Source organism: Styela clava, chromosome 7 (genome assembly GCF_964204865.1).
Source record: "Styela clava chromosome 7, kaStyClav1.hap1.2, whole genome shotgun sequence".
Lineage (NCBI taxonomy): Eukaryota > Metazoa > Chordata > Ascidiacea > Stolidobranchia > Styelidae > Styela > Styela clava.
In genome coordinates, this window is record NC_135256.1 from 17,478,125 (window position 1) to 17,501,766 (window position 23,642).

A 23,642-nucleotide genomic window follows, 5' to 3' on the forward strand; every position below is an offset into this window, starting at 1 on the left:
GATATTGAAGTGCAAGATTTGGCGCATGTTCACTAAACGCTGTAAGTACTTGTAGTTGGCGTGGCCCAAGTATTTTTGCATATGTTATTCCTAACCCCCACCTGACTACTTCATCCAAAAATTACGTCACGATCATGTCATATAGCTTGCCAAAAAAAAGCTGCAATCGCCGGAATTGGCATCTCCTCCGACGATAGCGAACTCGCTAACGCCAGCGATCTCTCCCATATCGGAATCGTTACGACGAGAAAACGAAAGAAATAGCTTGCTTGATTTTGAGTGTTTGTCTGTACGTTTTAGACGACAATCCGTATACTTTGACGGGCCTTATTTTGTCACTGTGACGTTGTGGTGATGTAATTTTTAGATGACGTAATCAGGTGGGGGTTAGAAATGACATAAGCGAAAATGGTTATGCCACGCCAACTAGAAGTTCTTTAGGCGTTTAGTGAACTAGCCCACAAGATTTTTTGCTGACTCACTAAGCGGCCTTGTCCTTGCTTTGTAGAATTTAGCCACACTTTTCAATCAGGCAAACCAATCAATACTACTATGTAGTCAGAGGAACAAATAGTCTTCCTATTACAAATGCACATTTTGATAGTCAAAGAGTAAGAAGTAACAAGTAAGGGCTCACCACAGAAATTGTAGATGTCAAAAGTGATTGAATAATCTTGATACCGTGATAGACATTATGCAGAGATGAAGGCTTTTATTGCTGCTTTTGAAGATTGGTTAAAGTCAAAGTTGCGCCCAGAAGGTTATTTGGGGTCATAGCATAATATTTCATATATATTTTCCTTAAAAATTTGTCTCTCTTGGCAGATTTAAATTAGAATTGACCCAGGTGGAAATTGGATTCAAAGATGCTTTCCCCTCAAACTTCATCAGAATTAGACCAAACAATTATGGAAGTGACAATGATGCCAAACATTGCAACACACGTTGAAAGTGCTCAGTCCAATTCATCATCAGGTAAATCTTTAACGACAGTGACCATGGCGACAGTTCAAATTCCTCAGATGAGAGTGTTACAAGCAATTGTATCCAGACCTGGACAAATTCAACACTTCCAGCATCCTGTGCAAACATTGCCACAGACTCACGCTCAACAACCACAGCAAATTCAAATTTTGAAAGCTGTTCCATCCAGTAGGGGTGATATTGTGAGTATGATATATTTGTGCTAATCTGTGTATTCCAGCTGTTGAGTACCCCTTGCCTTTTTCCACTTTTTGGAGAGTATATAACTTGTTTTAAAACATGAAGTTTCTATATGTAGTTGAGTTATTGGTTTATACTATACATAATTACGATACGTGCTAATTTTGGTATTGGAGCAGCATGTTTGAGCTCTAATATTTCCTAATGTAATAAAATATCTTACAATATTGAATTGATAGAACTAGTAATTTTAAATTTGTTGGCTGTTCATTAATTGTAAATGTATATTTCAGCTCATTCCAACGACATTACCAGCTATATCAGGGATAAAGAGCTCTTTTTCAAGTCCCGGAAAAGGTATCAATTTACCATTTTATCGGTTAGGATATATCATTTCAATCACTCTATTATTATACTTTGCTGGCATCTCAATGAAAATTTGACAAATTTTTCAGAGGCTTCAGATGGAGGCTTAATTCTTAACCAGTTTATGAAAATTTTCACTTTTTAGTTTTTGATAATTTTTATATTGAAAACACAATTGCAAGTCCTGTGAAGTATTCATAATAATATGTTGTTTCAGAATATAACAGACTTTGTAAATTTTAGCTGCTTCTGTGGTGACAATACCTAATGCAAGAATGGTTACACATACGAATCTACCAGCAAAACTGAAAGTTGGCGACACCATTGTTATACCGGCTAAAACATTAAACACATTCAACCCAAGCACCACAGTTGGAGTTGGAACTCAGTCAATTGTCATAAAGAATGAACAAGGCGTAAGTAGCTGTATATTTTATGAGAATCGGTTTGATTTTTGTTTAGTTGGAGTTTATACAAGGTCACATTAAGACAATTTGCTTAAATTATTTAGCAGGGTAATACTGCAACTTGTTTGAGTGAATTCAAGGGAGATAGCTATAGGTTCTCTATGTTACAACATTATCATTTGCTCTGCAATATGACAAAATTTTGCTTGCAACTATGATATATATTAGGTTACCTAAGCTTCGCCAAGAATATCAATCGTTTTGCTATACATGTGGATTGTTATACATGTTTTGAATATTTTGAAATGTTAGAAAAATTATTGAATTGCTAGCTTTTTCAACTCGAGTGCCCCAGTGTATGTTCCTGCCTAATACTAGTTCCGCTGTTTTGTCAGGAAATTGGTTGATTAATAATATAGTTTATGATTATATTAGTAATTTCCATGTCAGTTGGATACATCAGGGCCGATCAAGTAAGCTAAATAATTGAATTGGCTGATTTTCTAGTCTGTTGCGGCACACAGCTTCGAGGGATATGGTACTGAATGTTCCTACTTATTTCGATATTTATAATTTTAATTTAGTGTTTGGAACTGCATGGATTTACCTTTTTCTCATTTCTATGTAATTATGCTTCAAAAAGGATTTAAGACATAGAAACAAATTTCTTTCGTCGAGCATTGCGATTCAAAATAGAACACCAACTTCCATATCATGAAGGATTTTTACTTCTGAATGTCCCTACTGATTTGAATATCGATAAATTCAATTTAGTGTTTGGAACTGCAGTGGATCTACCTTTTTCATTTCTATGCAATTATGCTTCAAATAAGATTTAGGACATAGAATTAAATTTCTTTCGACGAGCATTGCTATTTGAAATAGAACACCAACTCACTTCTGAACACAAATACTTGGTCAGCCTATAACCTGCTTCAGTCAGCTCTTTTTTCAACATAAGGTGATTTTATCAGTGAAGTGATTCTATGTAGGCGAATTTTATTCTGTTTTTCATCAGTTTAGTTCATCCGGGTATCTTTGAGTAATTAATTGCCGGAAGAAAGCTACCTGATATGATGGTTGCTATTTGAGCCTCGTTTCTCTTTCATTGTTTTCTTATAATCCTTTATCTATTATTAATATGCAGGAGCCTCATTTCAATGATCACTGGGCAATTGCTCGTGGTTATTTTCTTGCATTTACTTGTGTTAGATCAAATATTTTTTATCAAGCAAAAATTATTTTAGGAAATTGTTCAATAAGGGTTTCTGAAATACTTGACTTTACATTCGAAGAATCGATCGACTCTAATTAACATGCTGTGTTTTTTTATTAATGAAATTTACTCCTAATTTACTCATAGCAAGGTCATTAACACTCACTCAAAATTGAAAGGAGACTGATCTCTGAGCAAAGTTATGGGCGACCACTAAAAGGCCAAATGCTTCCGGGATTACAAGATATTATAGTGTACTATTGCGCATTAGTAAATACTGGTTGACACGAGGCCTAAAGCAATTCATGTTAATACGATCAGGAAAATGACTATGAGGTAGTGATTGTGAATACCGCGTAACACGTTCTTAAGCAATTCTGATATGGCCAAATTATACCAAGTTGTGTAATATCAAACCTTCTCAGCTCTGATGACTAATGATGGCTGAGGAGCATAGCATTTTCTTTTGAAGTAATAATATGCACAAATAATATGTGTAAACACATTTTGTGTTGTTCCTCTGTGTTCTTGTTCAAGAATTTCATTGGGTTGTCATTTTGATGTATGTTATGCTATTTTGGTCCAAGCCCAAGATTTTTACAGCAAACAAAATTCTAACCATGCTAACTGTGAGTGTACATTGAAGTATTGTAACCTTGGTCTTTTCGCAGAGTCATCGGTTGGGTATTTAAATTCACCAGCGATTTCTGGTAGGAAGCAATACTGGAAGTCACTTTAAATTGCCCATGTCATCAAAATGTCGTCAGTGAATTTGTCCTATGTTATATGTTGCTATACTCAATTGACCGTTTTATATGCTCAATAGTATATTGCACTATCCATCTGGTCTTCAACTTGCGGTAATTTTTTTCCGAACTTAGTCAGGAATTGCATAGATTTGTGGATTGTGGTGTGCTAAGATGTAAATACTATGGGGTATTGACAAAAGTCGACTTATTTTTATGTATTTTAACTTGAAATCGAGTTGAACGAATTGGGTTCATCAGCTTTTGACAGTCGTATATTTATATATGTAGGGGTTGTTGATACCAGACCAACTACTAAATAAATAATATTCAAATAATTTATCATATTCACTGCCGAATCCCTAAAACAGTTATTCCATGCAGTGAGATCAAGCGTCTTCCTTCCGTTATGTTGTGATGTATGTGGTAATTGTCGATCAGTACTTGAGCTTGATATCTTGATAGTAATAAGGCTTACAAATAACATTGAAAATGTTGCAATGACATCAAAGTTACAATAGTGGTATTAAATCTTTAAACAACAAAAACATTTAAACATGACATTTAATATAGCTGTAATAATGACAGATGTCGGTTTTTAATGTGAATCTTATCGCTGTCATAGGTTTGAGCATCAAACCTTGTACTTATCATAATTGGTAATAGAAGAAATAATATGCCATTTGGATACATTCATAACAGTAATTGGCTACATCTTTGCGTCAATGTGCGTGACGCGTAAATATGAAATAAACTCTTCTGTAGTCTTAGTTGAGAAGTGGCATACTGTATGAGCATGAACATATCACCTATAAAAACCATCAAGTCACACTAATTCGAAACCGTTTCAAATAATCAGGCCATTATACAATCTTCGGTATAATAGTATGCCCTTCCTTCAGAATAGATACTAATATTCGTTGTCTACTGGGTATTGTTTTGTATTACATGGCACTTTATTGAAAAGGAAATGTCCCTTTTTAAATACTAATTAGTAAACATTAGCTGATGGATGAAATGAACAATTTTTTATGCAGGGCCCTGGACAGCTGGTATTTTCAACCCCAACCAAGCTCATTCCGGCGATAGCGAAAAGCCCAATGCTAGCAAGCCCATCAACTCCTCAACAATCACCACAGGTCCGATATTCTACCAGTCAGCAACCTGTAACGCCTAATTCCAGTTTATTAACATCTCCAATGCGCCTGACTACCATATCACCGTCATCATGGACGCCAAGGTAAAGTATTCCATCGTCACATATACCGCCTGGCGGTTTGTCCGTGATAATTATTACAATTCTTTTTTATTGCAGTCCAATGAGATACAAGCGAGCTGGAGATTTCGTCGATCAAGATATTTTTCCTGATAAGTATGTAGTTTGTATTTCTTAGCTTTTCGGACCAGTTCAAAGCTGTTATTATTATTCCAATTATGTGACCTTTCAGTATAAAGAAATCACGACGAACGCCGACAGGCCACGAGAAAGGAAGTAAAGGGTTGCGACATTTTGCTATGCTTGTCTGTGAGAAAGTAAAGCACAAAATAACGACTACGTACAACGAGGTTGCCGATGAGTTGGTGTCCGAATACAGCAACGCGCAAAGACATCTAAATGACCAGGTACTTCTACGTCTACATGCCGTAAACATAACGATTAATTTTGTTGTTTTCGTTACTAATAGATGATTCATAGTTGCAAAGCAATTAATTAATGCTGTTCGGGTTTTTCCATACGGCAATGTTTTTTAGTGAAAGCTTTGTTGACCAAAGTCAAATACGACATCAAAAACTAGGAAAAATTGATTAGAAACGTGAATGCATTAGTGTCCGCCAAAACCTATAACAGCACGACGAACTGGCGCTGTGCAGATCAACTGTTCGTTACACAGATCGATAGCCCATCAATCATTTCCGACGACGTGCCATTACAAATTAACGTGCATGTTATTGGTACTAAATGAATAACAAAATGTGGTCGAGATTGTTTTGCATAGCGATTTTTCTATAACAATGAAACCTAAAGACTTTGCATTTAATGCAGTTATTGAAGGTTAACTATTCCCGCCTCCATTGAATCGTATTCAAAAATAATAATAAAATCCGAATACCATTAGAGGGACGTTAATAATTTATTATCATATAAGAATTATTATAGTCCATAGTTTTTATATTTATATATCGTATATAAATACGAGGGAATTGAAGATAATACTTTCGAACTGTTTGGAAGTGGTGTGAATTCGAAAAGCAGAAGTTTCTTCCAGTTGGGCTTATGTATTTGGTGACGCACATCGATGGCACAGTAGTGCACAAATATACGGAGCAGGGGTTTGCTTTATTGCTTATCGTTTATTGACATTTGTATCTGAACTTTCGAGTTTAGCTCGTTATCATCTTTTATTCGATACCAGACCTCCATTCACTTCAGGCTGATATCAATAAGGAAATTAAGCTAGGAAAATAATATGAACACAATGAAACAGTTTAAATGTTGTTCATTGTCATAGTATTTTATGAATAACATGATAAATATAAATAAATATATATAAAGTGCCAATGGTTCTTTATTTTACCCTGAGTATATTCAAAGTATCAAAAGTGAATATGTATGTATGAACGGAATTTTCATGCAATTTGTTACTTCCTGGTAATGATCTTTGGAAATTTACGTATAAAGAATAATAGGAGATTGTGATAACCGACAACTTTGCCACCTTATCATTATACGAATCAATTTAATCTATATAAATAACCAGTGCTGTTAATATCGATCAGAAATTTTCGAATTTTTCACAAATAAGTCTGAGATAACGCGTATTTCTAATGATCGTCAGTTCGTTCAAGCCTGGCTGTTAGTATGTATAGGGTTTTGAACCGTTAGTTTGCTTGATGATTTGAATCAGTATGAGGAGATGATTTTTGATTCGCCAAATTGTACTGCCTAGTCCAAGAACCTGGATAAAAATCTATGTTGGAGTAATGTATTGGACAATGTTAGCGACATCCTACAACAACAGAATAAAAACGATTATTATTACTGATTTGATGCGCCATCTGTTGTTTCTTCATATGTCACGTGTCGCATGCCGTATTCTTCCGAACGTGATATAGACTCGAAAGTTACGTCTCATCACATTACTGTTTATTTCGTGACAGCTACTTGTTGTTTGGTTCACGTGGATCATGCCATACTCCTCCTACTTGTAATTATAGAAAGTATTGTTATCGTTATTTCATTACACTTTCCACATAAACTGAAGTATGTGGAAGGTGGATATTCACCCTATTAAATCACGGCCTGGTCATGTACTAAAAGCTATTTTCCCACTGGTATGTAACGCTAGTAATGCGCATCGGCGTGTCCAATCGGGTTGTATTCATATGACACTTTTATTTGGAAACGTACAATTTTGTAGTAGAAATGTGGCGGATTAAACAGAGTTAAGATTTCCCGCCGCGCATTTCCAATCTATTGAGTAGGACTATTGTGTAGCATTCTTTACTATGGAGTTGCTTCAAACTTTTGTTGAAACTTTTCTCTATTGTCTTCCGATTTCCTTTCGCTAAAAGTTGTTAACCCGTTACTAGACAATATTGAATATATTAAGCCAATATTGTATTGAATCAGTATACTGTGATTGTTTTATTTTGCGTAAACACAGGGTAGAGTCACTTGGGACGGAAATAACTTTTTACACTAAGCGTGAAACTGTTATCCAAAAGAAATAGAACGTTTCTAAATTGTGATTGCCAGTATCAGGCTATCTCTCTCTAAACCAATCACCGAGATAGAGATATGATAAGTTGGCTTTTGTCTCTATCGAAGCCATGTTCAACTTTTAATGTTCTTCTTGGTCAAAATGAGACAAATAAAAATTCTTGCCTCACGGTCGCTGGCTTGTTGAAATCTGTTCATGACCAGCATTACTAAAGGAAGGGACAATTTTATACAACAACGAATCAACGTTTGTGTATATCACACTTTTATTAGTATATTACCCTACTTTAAAAAAAAGTAAGTTGGCTGATTGGCCGCCGATGGGATCTGACGTCTTCGACCTACTAAAGACCGCTTTAGTTATTTAGTCGGATAGAATGATCTTGGTATTCGAACCCCTTAGGTATGCGTTTCTTTGCCACGTCCGGCGTTCCTTTGGGGCAATCCGAACCAACGAGAGAGTCGCTTAACTATTCGCCAATTTCTCGTATTATTGCGCGTCACACATTCCAATCGCTATGCGTACAAAGACAAACTGTTACGTACAGATTTCTGTAAATTTAACATCTTTCTAGCTTGGCTCTAGGCGGCAATTCCTCGATTATAATATACCGGTTGGAAATTGGTTATATCTGTAATAATTTACTGTAATTTTTTTATTTTTTCATTAGTATTTTAAGTGGTGAGTCTTTGTTAATGTACCAACGGAACAAGAAGGTATATAAACCGCTGCTTCCCGTACAAATGATACTGAACCGCGATTAATAATTAATTGTTCTTATCGGGATATGGTTCTCGCATTTCAATAGGATTCGTTTCGGAAGTACCGCAGCTCCTCGCTTCCTCCTCGTGTAGTAAATTCGTTGCCGTCTGCTATTCGGATACTCGGGCATGGAGCATGTTTGTGAAAGTCACGTCAATGACAGACACATGTAAAACTGATTTTAGGAGACCGTTTATTTGTGCCGATCAACCAAAAAGTCATTTGTGTTCTATCTGCGAAGCTTATAACCACGGTGGAGGGCTTTTAATAATGCCCTTTTAATAGACAATGCGGAAGTACTATTGGGTCATTTAAAGACGCATGTCGTTGTTTTATGTTAGCGACTTCCCGCGTATTTCTGTTAGGGCCACTGACATGGCAGTTTGTACTTAACGCTGTCCAGATGGCCAGTCACATATATAATTTTCTCTGGCAAGCTTTGGATAGGACCAATATTCCCATTCGTTTTCCCTATTTCTTAATTTCGCGTTCATTATGTTCGCGGTCGTCGTAACGTGCTGGAAATTATCTTCATAACCACGCCTACTTTGTTCTTTTTGCCAAACCACTTTCTTTGTGTAAGAGCAAACAGAAAAAAAAACGTGTGGAGGCTATAATAGAAATTGATCGTGGAAGGGCCCGACTTTGTCAGTTTAAGTAAAATCCTTTGATCGCTTCAATTCCATTCATTATCAAATGGCTTTTGTGACCCACGGTAAACGGAAATAAAATCACGAACAACCGGATGACCTAACTATTTCGTATCAAAATATATTCAAAATTCTGATTTTCAAGTTCATCGTTTGTTTCCAACGCGTTTGCGCCGTGGATAAATTTTACCTCGAATCAAGAGCAAGCCATTGGGTAAAAAAAACAATCAAATGTTCGGACACGGGCCGTATGATGAGGTTACAATGGACAAAATTTGTGGCGATGTTCTGAATAACTAAATTTTTAGGAGTATGTAAAACCTTATTACACAAAAAGGTTGCTTATGCACTATAGGTACAGTATTTAGGAAAAATGACACTTTATATTCATCAAGTCACAATGCGTGAATTATCCAAATCATTCAAACCACGAATACCTACGCTTTTTCGTAGGCGTATTATTGCGAGCGTAGGAGGAGACACACGCGCTAGTTTAGATAGATTTACCGTACGTTACCGCCAAGCAATTACGCTTTGGACGTATGCTTGCGTCATTTTCAATTTTAACCCTCTATTGGACACCGGATATCATGTACCTGTATGACTGCGGGGGCGTTACGAAAGTTGTTAATAATATCACCACTCCCGCTGAAAATAAACGTTGCGAAGATTATAGCCCGGTCGCAGAGTCGCACATTTACGATGCATTGTTCCGTCGGCTTGGTATGCTCTCGCGATACAGCCATTCTCAAGCATGAAGTATTGACCAATATGGAACACAATGTTTGCATACACAAAAATCCCATCGCTTCCAGTCATATATGATAACGGTTTCATTTAGTCATGAGGTATTTTACGTTTTGTTACAACACTGTCCGGTTAGAAATTCCATTGACGATGTGAAATTATTTCCCTCTTTCGTTACCATCGTGAACCCTTTTGTACTTGCTCTATGCAGCATTGTCTTAATTTACCACGTGTTTGTAGCGTAGTGGGTCAAGGTATGTGATCGTCTTAACCGCTACGACCAGACGGGTGGGCGGGAATTTTGATATTTTTATACTCTGATCTACCATGTCATTTTCTTTAAAACAAGTTTTTACATATGGTGGAATGATCTTCTTGCAAAACAGAACCATGTATGACATAAGTTGATAAACTGGACATGGAAATTCCCATCTAAAGGAAAATATTCTATGGCTTGTTTCGTAAGCAGCCGTTTTAATATTAGATTGGGTTTATTAAAACTGATTGATGATGCCTATATTTGAACAAAATCGGAGCGATGTCAAGAAAATTAATTGTAATGAAGTTTATAACAAATGGTCTAGCTAACTAACTCCAAAGTCACATTCTCCCTCAAACCTAAGGGCCTTGTGGATTCGCAGTAGTGAGATATATACAATGGGGTTGGGTTTTTATTTTCAATATTAGTAAAGGGGTGAACCCCAGATTTATTTATAAGGGAATAGATGGGCAAATTAAATGAAAAATAAATTCAATTGTCAATACAATCTAGCTATGGAAAACTGTTCCAAAAGCCGTTTTTCTTCAATCCTTCATGCGTTATTCAATTGTAATACCAGTCAATTTCATCAATAATTAATAAAAGTTTCTAATAAATCCGACCGAAACTAAAAATTTGGTTAATGAATCACCAGTTAACTAATGTTGCCCTTGCAACACTAGGTTAAAGTCATGTATCTCCTTAGAGTTGATTCTTCTAATTTTATATTTCTATTTTACTGAAATTTAAAAAGCCAAATACATGGCTTTATCAACAGATTTTAAAATTGAGAATATCTGCCATTACACTTTTCAGCATTGACTGTAAAATGGCCAGATATCAATAACCACTCTCTGAATTTAAAGTGTTCTCATGTTGCTTGACGTCCTCCTATTTATCTATCTTCATTATAATGGTACGAGACACTGGACTTTTGTTTACCCAATCTCAGCTAGGAAATTGATATCTAAACCTCACTGGCCCTATTATACCTTTACCTCGTTCACGCCAAAGCAGGCGGTACTTAACATGATCAAACACATTCCACAAACACGTGCAACATTTTGAGTATAAAGTAATAGGTCAACATTATATATTAAATGTGCCATCCATTTGGAGTAGTGTTCAATGAGTAAAACTCTAAAAGCAATATCCGAATAAATAAAATTGAATACTTGATGAAGATTAATGTAAATTGTCGGTGTATGTGTAAAGATTTGTACAGTGTGTACAAAGTTTACTATGACTTATATAAATGTGAAAACTCAGCTCTAGAAGAATAACTTGGTAATATGATATAAGACCTACAAACTTCCTTCGATGAGTTTTGGAAAAAATACTTGAATATAAATATACAATTGAGTGAAATGCATCACATCTTTTGAATGAGATAATGTGTTGATATATTACACTAGTCACCCATAATTCCCCGAACTGTACATTGAAATATCAATCCATTATCCAAATCAAAATTATCTGCCTGAATTTAGAACTCCCAATAAAAATGAATAAATCTACTGAAATCAAAAGTGGCATTATTGGACGTTCATCCAAAATATGGTAATTTTATATGCACAAAAGCAGCTCCCTTGTCACAATGATCACATGTGCATTTTTTGTGTTAAAGTCGAATTTTCTTCCCCATTCATCTTAATTTATATCTAAGAAAGCAAATGAGTTCTGAGTTTGGAAACTTCTGGACTATAAAGTCCAATCATATAATTGGCAGCCAGTTGCAACTCTGTTTCTGCATTTTTTCGTTCAGAAATACCTTATTATTAGGGGAGGCTGACTGTTTGATGACATCACATAGCAAGGGGTCTGATATTGGGCGAATTCATCAACTTGCATTAACGAAATATGTCTTTAACCAGTATTATTGCAGTGCTTATTTGGGATTCTGTGGAATTGTACTGTGATTTCACTTATGATTATATTTCTAGAGTCATACCTAATGAAGTATATATTATTATGTATGAATAGTATGATTACAAGTTTTTGCAAATTTTTTAACTGAATATGTCAGTGTTGGGAGTTATATTTTATATTAAAAATATAGCACATCCATTTTTGTGCCCATGTTTTCGGACTGACTGTATAAACCATTTCTTTTTTCTAGCAATATGATCAAAAGAATATCAGAAGGAGAGTTTATGACGCCCTTAATGTTCTTATGGCCATGAATATAATTTACAAAGATAAGAAAGATATTCATTGGGTCGGTTTACCAACTAACTCAGCACAGGAATTACAGGCTCTCCAGGTATAATTTAAGACCATACAAATAAACTAGAATGAACTTACCAAGATAGATAGATATATTTGTGTATACATGTTTATGTTGAATTTGTAATACTCGTCTTTCTGTAATTTTGTTAGTTATTCATTACTTCACCTGACTCATTTGCATTGTATATTGGCACTCTCCTACATAGTTGGTACTATTTGTGTATAGTTAGTCATCTATGTATCTCTTGTGTAATTCCCGTTTTAGAAATTAGGTTTTTTTAAATTTGCTAATCTGTCAAAGACCTATGATACTAATATTGCTTGATTAATTTTCAGCTTGAAAAACAGAAACGCGAACAACGAATAAAACAGAAGACCGCACAACTTCATGAATTAATATTGCAGGTAAGTCATCAGCAGTTTGATACAAAATGTATCAAGTTTCGATTGCTGAAATTTTTTGTTTTAGTATGGTGACTAGAATAGGGGTTCCTGTGATTACCAAACATCTGTGATTTTTTATGCTAGAGATTTTAGGGTTCTCGAAAATTGTTGGTATTGGTAATTGCCTCCTTTTGAAAAAACGGTAATTGTTTATAATACTATTTTTATCTGGAGGGGTAAATGACTGTTGTGCTAACTAATATACTATACTAACTTTCTAATAATTTTTTGTTACATTTCTTATTTATGCTGAGACTGTTTCATAGCCATGCAGTTCTAGCTATTCGGCCTTCTTATTTTGTCATAGAAATTGAAGCAACACTACATGCGATGCCTATCTAATTCTTACCAGTTTTATAAAATTTCATGTTGTAGAAATACCCTTAATCTTTTTTTATCAGCAAATTGCATTCAAGAATCTTGTACAAAGGAACAAACGTTTACAGCAAACGCACGGACCTCCTGCTGCCAACTCAGCGATTCAACTTCCTTTTATTATTGTTAATACAAGCAAGAAGACAGTCATTGACTGCAGTATTTCTAATGATAAGTATGTTTGATGCATACTTACTTGGAAATTTCTATGGAAATTAGCCAACCATTAGCCAAGGTGGTATTTACCCTGCAAAATCTACATAAATCTATTTGTGGTATAATAAATAAATTATATCCATCAATGGTTTTCAAACCTTCTTGGTGAAGCGGAACCCCAAATGAAACATTCCAGAGAATCTAGAAACCTCTGTGCAATTGAATATATTTGTTGTCATAAAATATTTATATGTTTATTTTGTCATATTTGCCCATATAATAATATAGACGCTCTGATTTGAATGTAAAATTGCGGAACCTGTTGACTGTAATGGTGAAACTCTAAACCCATCGGTATGGCATTCGAAACTTTCACAGTACGGTACTATATTGTTTTTATATTTTCAGATATGAATATCTTTTTAATTTTGACAATACTTTCGAAATTCATGATGATATAGAAGTTCTTAAACGTATGGGAATGGCATATGGATTAGAGAAAGGATCTTGCTCAAAGGAGAATCTTCGTACAGCACAGTCACTAGTACCGCCAGTTTTAAAGCCTTATCTTGAAGGTAGGTTTAATAGTTTGACATCGATAAAACATTAAGTTTATGTGGGCCAACTACTTATCTTTCTTATATGCTTTTGCATTGGTAGGGTTTGCTTCAGGCTCGGGCCTTCAAATCCAGTTATTAGTCGGGCTCGGGTCAGGTTTATTACCCACGGGCCTAGGTCGGGCCGAGCTGGAATTTTTGGGCTCGATCTTACCTGTACTCTATACCAGTGGTTCCCAACCGCCGGTCCGCGGACCGATACCGGTCCGCGAAGCTTTTTTGCCGGTCTGCGAGAAATTTCGTTGTTTTGTTTTTTTATGCCGTCTCAACCGCTTTACCGTAGACAAAGTTGCGTTGGCTCATTACGCAATTCTCTTCTGCCGTCATATTGCGACGTCTTTCGCGACATGTTGGCGCCGTCTTACGCGACATGTTGCCGCCGATCACTCACATTCTTCGCTTTTCCAGCTCCGATTCATCGCGAATGCGCTCCATCAAATCTCACAGAATTGGGAAGCCTAAAAATCGGCCCGCGTGCTTTTTCTGTTCTGCGTGCTTTTCCTAATTAATATGACCATCCATATAAAACGTAATGGATATATCCTTGTTTAAACTAGAAAACAGTCAAGAACAGTATAATAATCCAGTAAGATATGAACTTGTTGCGACCCCACAGGTGGTCACGAAACACGCAAAAAAATCATGGGCCGCAGAGATCTTTTCCAGACACAGTAGGATTTTGAGCTTGTCGCCAAGTTATCGACGACTTTGTTATTGTAAGGCAAATTCATTTCGTTTGACGCGTCGATTAACTGCAGAGGGATTATGAGGAACCCAATGAAAAAGAAAAGGATTAAAAAAGAATTACTTATCACAATTTTAGATATCTCTTGATAACGAATACCGGTACCCATCGCCAAGTAATCGAGCAATCAAACTGTTGTCCGGATTTTCAGCCAGTTACTGCGTTATGCGAAAAAACATTTTCATCACTAGATTCAATTAAAACGAGGCAAAGAAATCGGCTGCAGAGCTATACGTATTGCAAAAACTTCTTTGAGGCCTCGTTTGCAATCTTATATCGGAAACGAAACAGCAGCAAAATTCTCACAGGAGTTAATTGTGCATGTTTTTAATGTGAGAATTTTTTGCGTGCCTTACTTACGCATAATGGGTGCCCAGCACTGCATTTCATTACGCAAATATATGGTATTATTTTATGTTTCACCCATTTTTAATATTTTGTCGGCACATTATTTGATAGTTATTCTCCATGTGAAAGGTTTTAAAGTGTGTTTTTTTGTCTAGAAGCATATTGAGTGCCCGACATTGCATTATTTTACGCAAATATATGTTATTCTTTCCAGCGTTACGGCCATTTCAATTTTTTCCGGTCCGCGAGTACATTTAATCTAATTTTACCGGTCCGCCAGGGTAGAAAGGTTGGGAACCGCTGCTCTATACTATACTATGCAGGTCAATAATGAAGTTGAAGAATAATTCATGTTCATAAGCGAATGTGCTTCATATATATCTAAACTTTACTTTGATTTAGTTATATTCATAAGATGTAATTCATGTCTGAACAAGACTTCGAATAAGCTTTATTGCTCTTTAAAGTTTTAATTTAAAAGATAATCCAAATTAGTTGTTACGAAAAAAGTGGAATTTCAAGATACTTCATTATTAAAAGTAGATTTTATTCAGTGAAATAGCCTTCATTGCAGCGAAATTGTATCAAATTTTTAGACTGGTATCTTGAGATTTTTGCATACTCGATTGACAACATAATAATTTGTGCATTGTGCTTTGCCAACAACCCATCACTGACTGGGAATCTATGGGGGATAAATTATAATTATGTGTGAGAAGATCGCTGGACTCCAACATTGCAAAATTGGTTCATGTAACTGCTGCTCAGTTATGGTTAACTATACCAGTGGTTCCCAACCGCCGATCCGAAGAAATTTCGTTGGTTTGTTGTTTTTATGCTGTCTCAATCGCTTTACCGAAGACGAGATTGCGTTGGTTTATTACGCAATTTCTCTTCGGTCGCCATATTGCGAAAAAAATTTGTCTTAAATAATTCTTCTTACTATTGAGGGTCAAGGAAATGGTGATTTCTCATTTACATCATATACTTGGCACTTGGTGTCTGCTATAATTTTCTGAAGTTTTCTATGCTCTGAGATATTGCTTTTAATAAACTGAATTTTAATACTGTATTTAAGGTTAATAGGCTATTCTCACATTATTATTTTTTCTCTAGAAATGGCAGGATATGGTAAACTAAAACCAGATACCTCAAATCCATCATCTGCATCATCGAGTCAAACCATTGATTCCGGGTAAGTAAGAGCAGATATCAGGCGTTATAATGAGTTGCAACATAATAATGCTTAATCTTAGAATTTGAGTAATTTTGTGAGACATGCAGGGGTTGTCCAAACAACAGAATTTGCTATTCCCAATACACTATAATATAATACTTCGAAATTTACCTAACTGGAAAATTCAAAAATAACCTTTCAAAATATTGGATAATGTATATATATATATTCTGAATTGGCTCATGGTGAATTGATAGAAATAATACAATGGTTTAGAATAACATTATTATGACTGATTATGTATTTTTAAAATTGTTGGAGATTGAATGCGGTCCTATTTTCATGTGACTATCATTGAAAGTCAAATGTCTATAAAAGTAAAGTTATAATGATAAATTTTCAAATAAAATTCTAAACGCTTCCTATATTGAATATCATCCATGTTGGATGTATGCGAATAATGGGTTCATTTTGAAAATCCCTATGTTTTCCAAACCATTGCCTTTTATATTTATTTGTCTTTATTTACAAGGCATGAACGTTTGTGACTTTTTTTCAGAAATGGCAGCCAGACCAGTGGTGAAATAGTCAATTCTCCTTTCGATGGTCATCAATTGCTCTCGTCCATTAAACCAGATCCTGATGACCAAGAAGTAGCGATGATGATTCAACACGAAAGCGAAGAAAGTCTGGGAAGCAGTAGTAGCATGGCCATGACTGGGCCATCTTCATCCAGTCGTTCCTCGTCGGTCGATACTCTCACAATATTGCAGCATGGTGGTTCGGTCCCTTCACCGGGATTCGATATTTCAAGTCTGCCATCTGCGTCTTTATCGCCGGCAAATTTCGATACGTGAGCTGTAGGCGTTTCTACCATTTGGACATAATATGGTCAGCAGTGTAGCGCCAGCACCCATGAAGCTACAAGCCAGCTTCTCAAAAAGGTGTAAATTCCCTACTGACAGGTGTAATAAGCGACTGGTCGGTTGGTACTCACGACAATCGCTGCCCTCTGGTTGCTTTTGTAGACAATATTAAACCTGCCTTTGTCAAGGCATTTTATTGAGATTGTAGTTTATCTCAACTATTCATATTGTTTTGTTCCCTCAGGGTTACGGTAGCAAAATTGTATTTATATTAGAACAACTGTAAATGACAAATAGATGTTTAGCAGTGCTAAATATAAGCTCAGGTACTCTGGTGGTCAGAGTCTGCTAAAAGATCCTTGTCATTATTTATATTATAACGATAATGAATTTATTGGTATTATAAAATAGTAGATTATGAATTTCAGTCAGCGCACAAAAATTTGCCAGTTGTCCAGCTTTCTTCGAAGATGTCTCTGAATTTTGTGTTACAATACGCATTGAGAAAAAGGTCCAGAAAATTGTATATTTACCCTTGCTGACTTGTCTCAATGCAATCTAATGTCCATTGGCAGCCACTAATATTGATCAGTGTAATTGGCTTTTTCTAAAATCGAGTTGTTCATCAAATCAGTTCAAAAATTTCAAGAAATTAAAACACTTGTAAGATTTTTAAGCAGTTGTTCAGTTACACAACAATGTGTTTTGACTTTGCAAAATAAACATTTCACGTTTTTCCCTTTCACTAAATTGCATCACAAGTACAACTAACATTATCTAGTTCAATATTGTGTTTGGTCTCGGTTATATAAAAGACTGTATTGGAAAACAAGGCAACTCAGGTTGAGAGACACTGGCTTAGATTTTAAAATATCACCATTCATCACGATATTAGGAAGAAAATACCTCACAAACACCTAGAACAATTTTACAACTATGTCTCAACTATGTGGTTCCTAGCAATTGTTCAATCACAAACTAGCAACTCTTGAAGACCAATGTCTTCTTTTCCCACATGTAACCTTTGTAAATTTCCAGTGGCTGAAAACACTTCTGTAGACATTTATATAATTTTAACGTTGAGGTTTTCACTCCCATTTGAAATACCATGTAGAGAATGGTTGTCATTTTATAGGTCATTAGCTTAGTTTTCAATTCTTTTGTGATCTTAATTCTTCCCTGTTAGTGATATAGAATGTTAGGTGCAGTTGCTGCAACAAATTACTGCCAATAGACTCTTCATTCAAGTTTTTCCCCATATTGCTTGAGCTTATTTTAATGAAACCGATGAACAAAAATATTCTTCATCATTAGCCTTTTTCTCTCAGTGTTATTGTGATAAAACTTCTGAAATCCAGAACAAATTGTTAAACAAAAAATTACTCTTATCAATGGTCTTGTTTCACGATTTTGAAAAAATTCCACAATTTTGCATAATCTTGTCTTAAATGACATAAGTTTGACCCAGATCATCTGTTATATAGTCAGCATTTGATTTTGTCTACCAAGGATCTTGGATTAAAGAAAAAAGGTAATAGCTTGCAATAACTTGATCCAACATTTTCGGATTGTTGTTTTTGTCTTGCTGCCTGGAGATCATCTATTTCGCTTGACATTTCAATAAAACCAGCTGGTGCTGTATTGATAATCTGAAAATATTTTTGATTTGCTCTAAAATTATTTGTTTTGTTGTTCTTTGTGATTCGTTTATGTTGTACAGTTGTTCCTATTGATCTATCATGATTAGAAAATCCTAGAGTGGTGATTCAATTTAATTATGGAAGTTGGTTGTTGCTAATGATTGTGGTAATTGTCATACATAAAGGGAATAGAATGTGGAAGTGGACCATTCATTCTCTGGTCGATATGTGATTGAAAGATATGTTAAAAAAATTTGCGTTGTTTTTGTTATTTTTTTTTTACTAATTGTTGAATACTCATGTTTGATGATACTGATTTAACTTTTCCTTTCCTGATTCCCAGCTTCAATTCTTGATCCCTCTTTATCACCCAGTACTGCTTCATAAATCACACACAATAGTTTATACGAATACAAACAAATTCTTCTCTTTCCCACTTAGTTTTGTGTTGTGAAAATCTTAATAATAATATCTGGTCTTGTTTGAAGTATTTTAGTTTTTTGGTTGGAAGGGTACCGGTACTAGATAGGATTTTTCATAGAAGTCTTCTTAGAGCAATATATTGAGTATTCAATTGGAAGATTGGGGAGAGTTGTATACAGAGACTTCATTGGAAATTTAAAAAATGCAAATTGGAGGCCGGTAGTAGATGTTCTTCACCAGTAGGAGCTTCGACGCTGATATGGTAGCCTGTTTGGGCAACTTTTTTATATACAGTAATGGGGGAATGGTGACGGAAAGTTCAGATACCGGTACGTTAAATTATGTATATATGGCAAAGGGGGATAAGATTGCTCATCTCGCCCAATTGCTTCTCAAAACAGGCACACATATCGCATTAACATTTGCAGAATAAATTTGTCTGAAGCTATCTTTATTTTTTCACCAACGTGCCACATTTTTTATTTTCTTAGTGGGCCGCGAGAGCAAAAAAGTTTGAGAACCACTGCTCTAAATGCATGGATTTAGATGGTTCAGACGCAGCCAACACTTGCAATTATCTTCACAAGATTTATAAACGAGTCTCCCTGAATCCTATATTCTCATGTTCATGACTTTATTCTCCATAAGATTGTGTGATGTATTTTTACAGTGGTGTGTGCTATGTAATCAGCGCTTTGCTTCGAACCTTCTGCTCATTACAGATATTCCCTTCATGTTCATTTGTGTTGTTCAAATTACGGCCCGCCAAAGTGTTTCATCCCGCCCACTTGTGCCTGCTGAAATTAGGACTAGTTTTATGGAATATATTGCACAAAACGAACCACAAACAGCTTAAACTTACCTATCCGAAATATTTATGTCATTGCAATCTTGAACGTCTCTGCCAGGGATAGCGCCTGAAACTAGCGTTTAGGCCTGCCTGCAAATGACGTTTTTTTAGAGAGCTACATTCAAGGACCGTTTCCGTGTGACGGAGAATTTTGCCCCACTTTATTATTCCTCCTGTCAAGTAACTATTTTGATCATACTCCAGTGCGAGTCACTTGCTAATCTTCCGATGTTATTTAATTTATCTGCAACAGATACCTATTGCATTACATCAGTGGAACGAGCAGACAGGCGATTGTTATTGTCGCTAATTTTAGTGTGTTAACTGATGTTCAGCCCCAGAAACGCAACAAAATATTTACTAGCCTTGCCGGGTTTTGAACAAACATGCTACAGTTGCTGTTAAATTATGTATATTTGCACACATGCTATATCAAAAGCGTGGTGTATGTAGAATTTGGTCAGCTTCGTCGAGGGTTACAGTTATGCAATTTCTGTTATTTTCGCACTTGCATTTCGGTGCTTTCTTTCAATAGTTTTTGTGATAAGTGGACCTGCCCTTGTTTTTTTCTCAGACTCAGTTTGGCATGGTAGTCTGAAAGGAGGAAGCCTGTTGTTGGAGAGTTCAATACAAGAGAGGCCTGTTCTTAAAATTTCGAATCCCATCACTGCTTTCTAGAAATTAATAAGCTGTTTCTGTACTTTTCAATTTTTCGAATGTAAACTTTTTACAACGTAGTAATGGTAAATAATAAAGGACAAAATATATGTTAGAAATAGATGACAAAATAACAAAGGATCGCAAAAAACAAAGCCCCAATCCAAAATTCTTTACTTCGCCACCGAATTGCTGCTAAACTTGATTTTAGTCGGCGCCTGAACGTTTTGCAGCAGGCAATTCTCTTTCAATGAGTAAGCAATTAGTTGATTCCTTCCCTCAAATGACAAATCATATGTCATAATCATCAACATCTTGCCATTTCCTTTTTCCAGGTGTAGCCATCTGAAAAAGGTAAAGATTTTGGACATGTTGATAACATGTACAAATGAAATGAACATCTGTGACCGTGTATTCACAAGCGACTTCTAAGAATTGAGAGTCTGTAATAAAATCAGTTACTAAGGCCATCGCTATCAGACAATTTTCAACTATTGCGTCAAGAATGTTCCATTCAGGTTCTGCACCACCAAAAAGGTTGGAAATCACTGAATTAGCATGAAACCACTGTGAAAACCAAAACTTATTTAGCTAAAAGATTCCTAACAGCTTATGGAAACCTACATTTCTCATTTGCTTTAATCTGGGAACAAGTATTCCAGGTAGATGTGTACAACTATGACCACATGGAGGTATACAATTATTTACCTATATTACTATATGTTTTGAAAGCAAATTAACAACTGGTCCACCACTTTCTAGTATTTCAAATAAAAGGATACAAAGCCACACCTAGATAGATCTCATAGGACAGGGGTGGTCAACCAAAATCGACCAAATTTAATTACAGAATTCTTTCGCATGCCGACCAAAATTGTCGAGAGCTCACTCAGTTGTGACGTCATAATATATTTCTTCGTAGCCATATGTCATGAAAGGACAAAAAGAGTTTAAATAAATAACGAATTGTTAACAAACAGAAATGAATAAACGAAAACAGAGTTTCATTAGATAAGAGTCTTGAAACTCTTGTGAAGGAGAATGATCTCGTTTCTGAGGTCTCACTCGCGCGTCGAATAAATGGGCTCACTCCTTGCCCATGTCATAGAGCATTGGCTAAAAACTGACATGAGACAGTAAATTCGTTACAAACCAGTAGACTGACCTGAGCATTTACTGTTGGTTTATATGTAGGTTGTTGATGTCCATAACCAACTGAGCTAGATCCTTGTCGGGACATCTAGAAGATAATTTAAATAACAATTCCACATTTGTCTGAAAATAACTTTCTAGTGCATAGCATTAATCTGTGTGAGGTAAATCTTTGATTTGAACATATTCGGTGTAATGTGAATTATGGTAGCAGTGACATGTTGAGTCTTTATTGAAAGAAGAGATATAGTTCAAATAATGTGATACCATGCTATTGGATTTTTCAACAAATTGGTTGTAACTTACAGATAAGTTATTCAATATCTGGAAACAATGTACGACCACACATGCTACAAACAAATTTTCCTTGTATCTACTTTTAAATCATTCGAATAACCCCTCTCTATTCCCACATCAATCATGGAAAATTTCAAAACTGGTTTTGCTATGCCATAGGTCTACATATTATCTAAATTAGAAGTTGCAATGAATTAGATGTTCGATTCAAAGTACATATACATTAAAATAATAAGCTAACCTTTCGTAAAGACTTTGATTGTGATTTGAGTCTGTAGTTGGAAGAAGTGAGACAATATCGATCAGGAGGTAACCTTGCCCCTGTGTATGTCTTCAAAGTTGGCAATGCTGTGCTGTTCTTCTGTCTTGCCAAATCAACCAAGAACTGAAACAATAATACCTTTAATGAGAGTATTTTTTCGAGATATCTAAAGAGGCAAGTCTGCATGGACTAATGAGATAACTATTTCTAAAAATGATTCTTGGTAAAACCAGGATTATGGAGGCATGTATCCATTGATATTAGTGTCAAAATTGCAGGCTTATAATGGTAATCCAGGACAAAATTTCTGACAGAAACCATGAAAGAAATAGATGACAAAGCATTTAAACAGAAAGATGAAGAAGACGTGCATTTGCCAAATATTTTGCAATCAAAAGTTGTTCTTTTCAAAGTCAGGAGCTGAAGTTGTTTTTTGAAGGTTCAAGGTTTGGAGTCTGAGGTGTGTGCTAGTTTTCCACAGCTCTGGTAAAATCACTTCAGGAAAGATAATTCAACAGAGCAACATCAACAATTTTTGATATTTTAATATAACACAGACAGCGAAACTGAGAAAAAATGGCCATCCAGCAGTACATATTCGAATAGTGGCAATCAATTCCTCATTAACTTCTTTTAATTTATTCACTACAGAACAGACACTTACATCTCTGGGTGGAGGATTTGTAAAGGAATGATCTAGCTTCATCTGGATAGCAAATTTGACATCCTCTCTTGAAATACTACTGTTACCAGCGTGACTTGAGTACAACTTAGCATCATCCAGAACATCTGTGACATATCCTGAAAACCAAAATAGCATTTTTTTGACACAAATGGACCTGAGAATCATTTTGCTGAATTATTTTTTTATGAAAATTCCTCTGCAACTAAAAGACTAATTGGTTGTAAAATCTCGTGCAAGACTGTTGTTTTTCCTCTTTTAAATTATCTCTGAGCCCTGTGGAGCTCAATATTTCACCCAAAATTTTGCTATTTCAATTTATAGAACACGTTTTATGGTGTATGCAAACGCTTCATCCCGTCACACTTGTCCGTCTGTATTTCCGGTGGCTAACTTCACGCCATAATATTAAAATGATCTCTTGTTTTTATATTATATAAATTCAATTTTTATTGCTTCACTCCGGTATTAAGTTACAAACTGTTAAAATAATCAAAGGATTTAGGATTTACATATTTATCCTGGGGGAGAGGGAGACGATAATGAGGATTAATCATATGGCGAACCACAGCCCCTCGTCGGGTCACTAGTCCATGCCGGGTATGGGGTCAGTTAGCTAGTTAATTGCTTTCAGATGCATGGACTTGATGGTGGAGTAAGCCGTAACTGACCAGTGGTTATGT

The 23,642-nt window shown here is 35.6% G+C and overlaps 2 protein-coding genes and 1 non-coding gene across 3 annotated transcripts in view; 2 read left to right on the forward strand and 1 right to left on the reverse strand.

The window, feature by feature from the left end:
- The first annotated feature begins 804 nt into the window (after positions 1–804).
- Positions 805–19,123, forward strand: LOC120327647 (transcription factor Dp-1-like). The gene is made up of 12 exons (XM_039393979.2): positions 805–1,166; positions 1,458–1,521; positions 1,774–1,946; positions 4,937–5,139; positions 5,215–5,271; positions 5,348–5,522; positions 12,159–12,302; positions 12,605–12,673; positions 13,114–13,262; positions 13,652–13,818; positions 16,070–16,148; positions 16,690–19,123. Exons 1-12 carry the CDS (start codon positions 867–869, stop codon positions 16,985–16,987), a joined length of 1,878 nt encoding a protein of 625 aa, XP_039249913.2. The 5' UTR covers positions 805–866; the 3' UTR covers positions 16,988–19,123.
- On the forward strand, positions 7,712–7,847 carry LOC120329107 (small nucleolar RNA SNORA16B/SNORA16A family). Its single transcript, XR_005567713.2, has one exon. It is a non-coding gene; the product is annotated as a small nucleolar RNA SNORA16B/SNORA16A family (small nucleolar RNA).
- A 1,181-nt stretch (positions 19,124–20,304) lies between the features above and the next one.
- Positions 20,305–23,642, reverse strand: part of LOC120327835 (transcription initiation factor TFIID subunit 9-like) — a 120,471-nt gene continuing 117,133 nt past the window's right edge. Inside the window, exons 3-6 of the mRNA XM_039394195.2 lie at positions 22,942–23,078; positions 22,257–22,400; positions 21,732–21,806; positions 20,305–20,911 (exon numbers count right to left, since the gene is read on the reverse strand). Coding sequence (XP_039250129.2) covers positions 20,858–20,911; positions 21,732–21,806; positions 22,257–22,400; positions 22,942–23,078 — 410 coding nt within the window. The 3' untranslated portion in view covers positions 20,305–20,857. The remainder of the gene's footprint in view (positions 20,912–21,731; positions 21,807–22,256; positions 22,401–22,941; positions 23,079–23,642) is intronic.

Bases quoted from the DNA above. Each gene is read 5' to 3' on its own strand.
- LOC120327647 (XM_039393979.2), top strand. From the start codon at position 867: ATGCTTTCCCCTCAAACTTCATCAGAATTAGACCAAACAATTATGGAA. The intron at 5,523-12,158 runs GTACTTCTACGT...TCTTTTTTCTAG, and splicing joins AAAGACATCTAAATGACCAG to CAATATGATCAAAAGAATAT. The intron at 12,674-13,113 runs GTAAGTCATCAG...TTTTTTTATCAG, and splicing joins TTCATGAATTAATATTGCAG to CAAATTGCATTCAAGAATCT.